The 10463-nt window shown below is 46.5% G+C and overlaps 1 protein-coding gene across 1 annotated transcript; it reads right to left on the reverse strand.

Moving 5' to 3' along the window:
- Positions 1-1722: 1722 nt before the first annotated feature.
- On the reverse strand, positions 1723-5051 carry LOC124030367 (cytosolic Fe-S cluster assembly factor nubp1-like; the record flags this gene model as incomplete). The annotated part of the gene is made up of 3 exons (XM_046341738.1): positions 4941-5051; positions 3554-3658; positions 1723-1884 (listed from the first exon to the last, which is right to left on the reverse strand). Coding segments are annotated over exons 1-3 (346 nt in total), but the record flags the coding sequence as incomplete, so codon positions are not given.
- Positions 5052-10463: the final 5412 nt, after the last annotated feature.

Raw genomic sequence — 10463 nt, forward strand, 5'->3', positions numbered from 1 at the left:
CCTAACGAACGAGTGGAGAACAGAGAGCTAGAGGGAGAGAGAGACCCAACGAACGAGTGGAGAACAGAGAGAGCTAGAGGAGAGAGAAAGAGACCTAACGAACGAGTGGAGAACAGAGAGCTAGAGGGAGAGAGAGACCTAACGAACGAGTGGAGAACAGAGAGCTAGAGGGAGAGAGAGACCTAACGAACGAGTGGAGAACAGAGAGCTAGAGGGAGAGAGAAAGAGACCTAACGAACGAGTGGAGAACAGAGAGCTAGAGGGAGAGAAAGAGACCTAACGAACGAGTGGAGAACAGAGAGCTAGAGGGAGAGAGAAAGAGACCTAACGAACGAGTGGAGAACAGAGAGCTAGAGGGAGAGAGAGAGACCTAACGAACGAGTGGAGAACAGAGAGCTAGAGGGAGAGAGAGACCTAACGAACGAGTGGAGAACAGAGAGCTAGAGGGAGAGAAAAGAGACCCAACGAACGAGGGGAGAACAGAGAGCTAGAGGGAGAGAGAGACCTATGAGGGGAAGGCAGGAGAGAGAGGGCCTAGCGACGAGTGGAGAACAGAGAGCCAGAGGGAGAGAGGAGACCTAACGAGCGAGTGGAGAACAGAGAGCTAGAGGGAGAGAGAGACCTAACGAACGAGTGGAGAACAAGAGAGCTAGAGGGAGAGAGAAAGAGACCTAACGAACGAGTGGAGAACAGAGAGCTAGAGGGAGAGAGAGACTCTTAACGAACGAGTGGAGAAACAGAGCCAGAGGGAGAGAGAAAGAGACCTAATCAACGAGGAGAACAGAGAGCTAGAGGGAGAAAGAGACCTAACGAACGAGTGGAGAACAGAGAGCTAGAGGGAGGAGAAAGAGACCTAACGAACGAGTGGAGAACAGAGAGCTAGAGGGAGAGAGAGACCTAACGAACGAGTGGAGAACAGAGAGCTAGAGGGAGAGAGAGACCTAACGAACGAGTGGAGAACAGAGAGCTAGAGGGAGAGAGAAAGAGACCTAACGAACGAGTGGAGAACAGAGAGCTAGAGGGAGAGAGAAAGAGACCCAACGAAATGGAGAACAGAGAGCCAGAGGGAGAGAGAGACCTAACGAACGAGTGGAGAACAGAGAGCTAGAGGGAGAGAAAGAGACCTAACGAACGAGTGGAGAACAGAGAGCTAGAGGAGAGAGAAAGAGACCCAACGAACGAGTGGAGAACAGAGAGCTGGGAGGAGAGAGAAAGAGACCTAACGAACGAGTGGAGAACAGAGAGCTAGAGGAGGGAGAGAGACCTAACGAACGAGTGGAGAAACAGAGAGCTAGAGGGGAGAGAAAGAGACCTAACGAACGAGTGGAGAACAGAGAGCTAGAGGGAGAGAGAAAGAGACCTAACGAACGAGTGGAGAACAGAGAGCTAGAGGGAGAGAGAGACCCAACGAACGAGTGGGACAACAGAGAGTTTAGAGGGAGAGAGAAAGAGACCTAACTAACGAGTGGAGAACAGAGAGCTAGAGGGAGAAAGAGACCTAACGAACGAGTGGAGAACAGAACAGAGAGCCAGAGGGAGAGAGAAAGAGACCTAACGAACGAGTGGAGAACAGAGAGCTAGAGGGAGAGAGAAAGAGACCGAACGAACGAGTGGAGAACAGAGAGCTAGAGGGAGAGAGAAAGAGACCTAACGAACGAGTGGAGAACAGAGAGCTAGAGGGAGAGAGAAAGAGACCTAACGAACGAGTGGAGAACAGAGAGCTAGAGGGAGAGAGATGTTGAAGGGCTACCTCTTTAGTGGGGTCACTAGCCAGTGCGTGGGCCAGATGTGCGCTGAAGGTGCTCTTCCCTACTCCTCCTTTCCCTGACAGGACCAAGATCTTATGTTTCACTGTTAACATCTTCTCTGCTATCTCCTCTATAGCTGCAGGGAGGGAGAGACAGGGAGGGAGAGACAGGGAGGGAGAGAGAGAGGGAGGGAGGGAGGGGGAGAATGAGAGGGTCGGGAAGGGAGAGGGAGTGAGTGAGTGATGGATAAAGAGAGAGAGAGTGAGTGAGTAAGGGGGGGGGGGGTCGGGGAGAGTGAGTGAGGGATATAGGCATTAAACACACATTGAAAACAAGTAATTGCAGACTAATCAGCAGTGCAGTTATTCACCAGATCAAGATCAGGACAGAACAGAGAGACTGAGTCTTTACCTGGGTCTGGTGCTTTAGTGGCTCCAGAGGAACAGAGACAGAGAGACTGGAGTCTTTACCTGGGTCTGGTGCTTTAGTGGCTCCAGAGGAACAGAGACAGAGAGACTGAGTCTTTACCTGGGTCTGGTGCTTTAGTGGCTCCAGAGGAACAGAGACAGAGAGACTGAGTCTTTACCTGGGTCTGGTGCTTTAGTGGCTCCAGAGGAACAGAGACAGAGAGACTGAGTCTTTACCTGGGCCTGGTGCTTTAGTGGCTCCAGAGGAACAGAGACAGAGAGACTGAGTCTTTACCTGGGTCTGGTGCTTTAGTGGCTCCAGAGGAACAGAGACAGAGAGACTGAGTCTTTACCTGGGTCTGGTGCTTTAGTGGCTCCAGAGGAACAGAGACAGAGAGACTGAGTCTTTACCTGGGTCGGGTGCTTTAGTGGCTCCAGAGGAACAGAGACAGAGAGACTGAGTCTTTACCTGGGTCCGGTGCTTTAGTGGCTCCAGAGGAACAGAGACAGAGAGACTGAGTCTTTACCTGGGTCCGGTGCTTTAGTGGCTCCAGAGGAACAGAGACAGAGAGACTGAGTCTTTACCTGGGTTCTGGTGCTTTAGTGGCTCCAGAGGAACAGAGACAGAGAGACTGAGTCTTTACCTGGGTCTGGTGCTTTAGTGGCTCCAGAGGAACAGAGACAGAGAGACTGAGTCTTTACCTGGGTCTGGTGCTTTAGTGGCTCCAGAGGAACAGAGACAGAGAGACTGAGTCTTTACCTGGGTCTGGTGCTTTAGTGGCTCCAGAGGAACAGAGACAGAGAGACTGAGTCTTTACCTGGGTCTGGTGCTTTAGTGGCTCCAGAGGAACAGAGACAGAGAGACTGAGTCTTTACCTGGGTCTGGTGCTTTAGTGGCTCCAGAGGAACAGAGACAGAGAGACTGAGTCTTTACCTGGGTCTGGTGCTTTAGTGGCTCCAGAGGAACAGAGACAGAGAGACTGAGTCTTTACCTGGGTCTGGTGCTTTAGTGGCTCCAGAGGAACAGAGACAGAGAGACTGAGTCTTTACCTGGGTCTGGTGCTTTAGTGGCTCCAGAGGAACAGAGACAGAGAGACTGAGTCTTTACCTGGGTCTGGTGCTTTAGTGGCTCCAGAGGAACAGAGACAGAGAGACTGAGTCTTTACCTGGGTCTGGTGCTTTAGTGGCTCCAGAGGAACAGAGACAGAGAGACTGAGTCTTTACCTGGGTCTGGTGCTTTAGTGGCTCCAGAGGAACAGAGACAGAGAGACTGAGTCTTTACCTGGGTCTGGTGCTTTAGTGGCTCCAGAGGAACAGAGACAGAGAGACTGAGTCTTTACCTGGGTCTGGTGCTTTAGTGGCTCCAGAGGAACAGAGACAGAGAGACTGAGTCTTTACCTGGGTCTGGTGCTTTAGTGGCTCCAGAGGAACAGAGGTTCTGGTTGGGACAACCCTGACATGCTGACGTCTTCCCTGCCTGCTCACTGGCCGTCCCGGGGCAGTCTGACAACCAATCAGGTCAATACATCAAAAACAACCACCATGACCAACCAATCAGATAATAGTGATAATGAATATGTAGGAAACGCTTGTTTCTTTGTCCAGTAATCTGCATGTGACTGAATGAGTTCAAACGCAGATCCATTGATCAAAGATATTATAGTTTATTGGACAAACCCTGTCTATGTTTTTCAACGCAGATCCATTGATCAAAGATATTATAGTTTATTGGACAAACCCTGTCTATGTTTTTCAACGCAGATCCATTGATCAAAGATATTATAGTTTATTGGACAAACCCTGTCTATGTTTTTCAACGCAGATCCATTGATCAAAGATATTATAGTTTATTGACAAACCCTGTCTATAGTTTTCAACGCAGATCCATTGATCAAAGATATTATAGTTTATTGACAAACTCCTGTCTATGTTTTCAACGCAGATCCATTGATCAAAGATATTATAGTTTATTGGACAAACCCTGTCTATGTTTTTCAACGCAGATCCATTGATCAAAGATAGTCATTGGACAAACCCTGTCTATAGTTTTTCAACGCAGATCCATTGATCAAAGATATTATAGTTTATTGGACAAACCCTGTCTGTGGTGAATGTTAGAGGTAGGGTCTAGCTCTAACATATAGATACTGTAGTGAATGTTTTTGACAGGTCATGTGATACAGTTTATCCTAGAGAACAGCCAGCCGACCATCTGCACTACGGTCAGACAGGCTTCCGGTGTTTATTAAGACACCAGGGGTACGAGGTATCAAATCGGGATGGGAAATGTTCCCATTATCCCAACTATTTAAACGGGAGAAGATTTGAAACGATTTCTTAAAAATTAGTCACAGTAGCCATTATGAAAATGGCTCGTGTTGCCTGGAACAACAAATGAGCTGATTGGCTGGACATAAAACTAAAATGGATCTGTTAAACTGGTTTGTAAACTGCGCCATCTGTCTGTCTTATGGTGAAACCATTTCCCCTGAAAAACCCGAAATTAAGTTTTTCGTAGCGGGTTAGGATAATTAACGTAGGTTAAGAGACGGAGGTTTATTAAGGAAAATCACTTTGTATCGAAGTGTCCTATTTGACAGGCAGCTATGCTAACAGGCTAACCAGCTAACTTTCAGACAAACTTCATTAACAACGACGACAACAAACTTAACATTCACAAACAACTAACAAGTAACATTATAAAAGGATAAAAAAAAACACATATAATTAACGTGGTGTCTGGAGACGGGCTTGTTTTCTTATAATAAACTTAAAATAAACTCACGCTGTGGCGCATCACTTGGAATGTCAGCCATGTTTATTGGGGCGCTGTGGATATTCGTCCGACTGAAATCACGTCTCATCTCAAAAAGGTTCCGCAGGAGCACTTCTTGACGAAACCAGAGACTAACCTATAAAAAAAATAGACACACTATAATAATTGTAAAACAGCCTGGTGATTGAACGGGTTACCAGGCCCATATTTTCAATATGCTTTAAAAAAAATCCGTATAAGGGGGGATCCAGGCCTCCGTGCCCGCTATGGGAGCACCCCACTACGGGCCCAAATCAATGGGGGCTGTCCCTAGTGATTTATGGAGTTTTTTTTTTTTAATATCCAGAAAAGTTGGGCCCATATTGCATTGTAGTCCGCACTACTATAAAATAGAGGAGGGTCGTCTCATTTTTTAAATATATATTTTTCTTTGGGGAGGGTAGTGTGTTTTGTCTCCCTGGTTTACATCCACTCTCTTTGCTGGTTATACGTTCTTCCATCCACATCTGCTTCCATACCGGGAAACACTGCTCTCACACACACACACACACACACACGCACGCACGCACGCACGCACGCACACACACGCACACGCACACGCACACGCACGCACACGCACACGCACACGCACGCACGCACGCACGCACGCACACACACACACACACACACACACACACACACACACACACACACACACACACACCTTCCTGTCTCTCTGGGTTATGAAGCTATGACGGGCCCAACCCCTGCCATGTAAAACAGTTACCCTGGCAACCACCTGCCATTCGTCCCTGTCTCGCCCTGAGGCTGTTTGAGGAAGAGAACGAGACCTTCATCCAGAATGCTGCAGCCCGCCCTGATGTTTAACCAGTTCTCCCATGTCACTCCCGCTCCTCCTCTCTCCTCTCCTCCTCTCCCTCTCCTCTCCCTCTCCTCTCCCTCTCCTCTCCTCCTCCTCTCCTATGTCCTCCTCTCATCTCTCCTCTCCTCTCCTCTCCTCCTGTCCTTCTCTCATCTCCTCCTCTCTCCTCATCTCCCCATCCTCCCCTCCTCTCTATCCCCTTCTCTCTCCTCCTTCCCTCCTCTCTTATCTCCTTCTCTCCTCCTCTCATCTCCCTCCTCCTCCTCCTCTCATCTCCTCCTCCCTCCTCTCTTATCCCCTTCTTCCTCCTCCTCTCTTATCTCCTTCTCTCCTCCTCTCATCTCCTCTTCCCTCCTCCTCTCATCTCCTCCTCTCCTCTTATCCCCTTCTTCCTTCTCCTCTCTTATTCCTCTTCCTCCTCTCATCTCCTCTCCTCCCTCCTCTCTCCTCTCCTCCTCCCTCCTCCCTCTGACCACCTGTGCAGGTGATGCCCTTTATATGATTACATTAAGATCCTTATAGATATTTACATTTATACCTCACTAAGTTATGTTATCATTTTATCTAAGGTTTATTTATAAAATCATATCATCTTGACATCCAGTGACAGTCACTTAAAATAATAGTGCATCTAAAACTTAGGGGGGTGGGGTGAGAGGGATTACTTAACCTATCCTAGGTATTCCTTAAAGAGGTGGGGTTTCAGGTGTCTCCGGAAGGTGGTGATTGACTCCGCTTGCCTAAGGCCTGGAGCTTGTTCACCCATTGGGGGCCAGGGCAGCCAACAGTTTTGACTCGGGCTGAGCGGGAGCTGTACTTCCTCAGTGGCAGGGGAGGCGCAGTTAGCTGATGGATGAACCAGTGCCCTTGTTTGGGTGTAGGGCCTGGATCAGAGCCTGGAGGTACTGAGGCCGCTCCCTCACAGCTGTAAATATAGCTTCAACTGGAAGCCAGTGGAGAGAACGGAGGAGCGGGGTGAAATGAACACCAGACGGGCTACCATAACCAGACGGGAGATGACAAGTGCCTGGATTAGACCTAATCCTGTGTGAGGCAGGGTAATGCGGATATGTTGTAGAGCATGAAAAAAAAAAAAATGATAGGGGTGCAGGTGATGCCCTCTTTGTCGACCGTGATGGCGAGATCATGGAACGGGCAGTCCTTCCCCTGGGAGGAAGAGCAGCAGATATAAACATATATAGATAGAATCATTTTAAAGTTAAATGTTTAGTTTTGTAATTTACTGGATTACAAAAGTAACATTGAATTGTGTTTGGTAAACAACAACTTAAATATCAACATTTTGAAGGAGATTTTTCTTCTGGGTGTGGATAATTCCATCTGAATTAAAACATCTAGGTTAAAGCATAAAGACTCAAATTAAATTACTTAAACTTTAAATACACTTTAAATAACTTAGCTTTGATTTTTTTGGTTGAGATGAAGATTTGAATCCCAACATATCAATGACTAATTTGGGAGACAAACGGGAATTAAATCCAGACTAAGTCTGACAAGTTGATATCAGGTTGCATTGACAACCAAAAACAATTCAAGATCACTGAAAAAAAATCCTTCCATTTGAAATCAACCAGAGCTTGAAACCCTTGAAACAGTTTGTGATGTCTAATTTCAGTTGAATTCTGGGTAAAGTAAAGCAATAGCTGTTGATGACTTTGTAAATGCTGTAGATACATCATCTCTCCAGTAGGAGGTGCTGTAGATAGATCAACTCTCCAGTAGGAGGTGCTGTAATGTAGCTACATCATCTCTCCAGTAGGAGAGCACCTCCTACAGCACCTCCTCCTGTAATGTTAAATGCAGTAGGAGGTGCTGTAGATACATCATCTCTCCAGTTGGAGGTGCTGTAGATACATCATCTCTCCAGTAGGAGGTGCAGTAGATACATCATCTCTCCAGTAGGAGGTGCTGTAATGTAGATAGATCATCTCTCCAGTAGGAGTGTGTGTGTCATAGTGTGTGTGTGTGTGTTACAGTGTGTATGAGTGTGTGTGTGTGTGTTACAGTGTGTGTGTGTTACAGTGTGTGTGTGTTACAGTGTGTGTGAGTGTGTGTGTGTTACAGTGTGTGTGTGTGTGTTACAGTGTGTGTGTGTTACAGTGTGTGTGAGTGTGTGTGTGTTACAGTGTGTGTTACAGTGTGTGTGAGTGTGTGTGTGTTACAGTGTGTTTGTGTGTGTGTGTTACAGTGTGTTGGTGCCCCAGGCCTGTCTCTCGGAGGACAACTTGCTGCTGTCCCAGTCAGAGTTCAGACGCAGAAGTTTCCGGGAGGATGTGGAACACGTGTTGCCAGGGCAACCAGGTGAACACCACCTTCTCTGATCGCGTCGAGCAGATGGCCGAGGAGAGACTGCACACCTGGCTAAGGTGGGGTTTTATAGAACACACACTCACACACACACACACACACACACACACACACACACACACACACACACACACACACACACACACACACACACACACACACACACACACACACACACACACACACACACACACACACACACACAGTTGAAGTCGGAAGTTTACTTACACTTAGCTTGGAGTCATTAAAACTTGTTTTTCAACCACTCCACAAATGTCTTGTTAACAAACTATAGTTTTGGCAAGTCAGTGAGGACATCTACTTTGTGCATGACACGAGTCATTTTCCAACAATTGTTTACAGACCGATTATTTCACTGTATCACAATTCCAGTGGGTCAGAAGTTTACATACACTATGTTGACTGTGCCTTTAAACAGCTTAGAAAATTCCAGAAAATGATGTCATGGCTTTAGAAGCTTCTGATAGGCTAATTGAGATCATTTGAGTCAATAGGAGGTTTACCTGTGGATGTATTTCAAGGCCTGCCTTCAAACTCAGTGCCTCTTTGCTTGACATCACTGGAAAATCAAAAGGAATCAGCCAAGACCTCAGAAAACAAATTGTAGACCTCCACAAGTCTGGTTCATCCTTGGAAGCAATTCCAAACGCCAGCAAAGGACCTTGTGAAGATGCTGGAGGAAACCGGTACAAAGGTATCTATATCCACAGTAAAACGAGTCCTATATCGACATAATCTGAAAGGCCACTCAGCAAGGAAGAAGCCACGGCTCCAAAACCGCCATAAAAAAGCCAGACTACGGTTTGCAACTGCACATGGGGACCAAGATCATACTTGAAACGTCCTCTGGTCTGATGAAACAAAAATAGAACTGTTTGGCCATAATGACCATCGTTATGTTTGGAGGAAAAAGGGGGAGGCTTCCAAGCCGAAGAACACCATCCCAACTGTGAAGCACGGGGGTGGCAGCATCATGTTGTGGGGGTGCTTTGCTGCAGGAGGGACTGGTGCACTTCACAAAATAGATGGCATCATGAGGTAGGAAAATGATGTGGATTTATTGAAGCAACATCTCAAGACATCAGTCATGAAGTTAAAGCTTGGTCTCAAATGGGTCTTCCAAATGGACAATGACCCCAAGCATACTTCCAAAGTTGTAGCAAAATGGCTTAAGGACAACAAAGCCAAGGTATCGGAGTGGCCATCACAAAGCCCTGACCTCAATCCTATAGAACATTTGTGGGCAGATCTGAAAAAGCATGTGCAAGCAAGGAGGCCTACAAACCTGACTCAGTTACACCAGCTCTGTCAGGAGGAATGGGCCAAAACTCACCCAACTTATTGTGGGAAGCTTGTGGAAGGCTACCTGAAACATTTGACCCAAGTTAAACAATTTAAAGGCAATGCTACCAAGTACTAATTGAGTGTATGTAAACTTCTGACCCACTGGGAATGTGATGAAAGAAATAAAAGCTGAAATAAATAATTCTCTCTACTATTATTCTGACATTTCACATTCTTAAAATAAAGTGGTGATCCTAAATGACCTAAAACAGGGAATTTTTACTAGGATTAAATGTCAGGAATTGTGAAAAACTGAGTTTAAATGTATTTGGCTAAGGTGTATGTACACTTCCGACTTCAACTGTATATACAAACAAACACACACACCATCATACATAAACACACACACACATTAATACACACACTCACACATTAATACACACACACACACACACACACACTCACACACCATCATACATAAACACACACATATTAATACACACACACTCACACACCATCATACATAAACACACACACACATATTAATACACACACACTCACACACCATCATACATACACACACATTAATACACACACACATTAATACACACACACACATGCACAAACACACACTCAGCAGGTCGGATAGTTACTCAGCATTAAGTTAAGCCTGGGCTGCATACTGAGATCAATGCCACACACACACACACACACACACACACACACACACACACACACACACACACACACACACACACACACACACACACACACACACACACACACACACACACACACACACACACACACACACACACACACACACACATGCCAGATTCTCTTTGGGGCCTCAGCATCCCCCATTGTGTCTGCTGGCAGAGAGAGGGAGGGGGGAGAGATAGAGAGGGAGGGGGAGAGAGAGAGACATAGATAGAGAGGAAAGAGAGAGAGAGAGAGAGTGAGAGAGAGGAAAGGGAGAGAGACAGAGAGAGACAGAGAGACAGAGACAGAGAGAGAGAGAGAGAGAGAGAGAGAGA

Source organism: Oncorhynchus gorbuscha, unplaced genomic scaffold (assembly GCF_021184085.1).
Source record: "Oncorhynchus gorbuscha isolate QuinsamMale2020 ecotype Even-year unplaced genomic scaffold, OgorEven_v1.0 Un_scaffold_10911, whole genome shotgun sequence".
Taxonomy (NCBI): domain Eukaryota; kingdom Metazoa; phylum Chordata; class Actinopteri; order Salmoniformes; family Salmonidae; genus Oncorhynchus; species Oncorhynchus gorbuscha.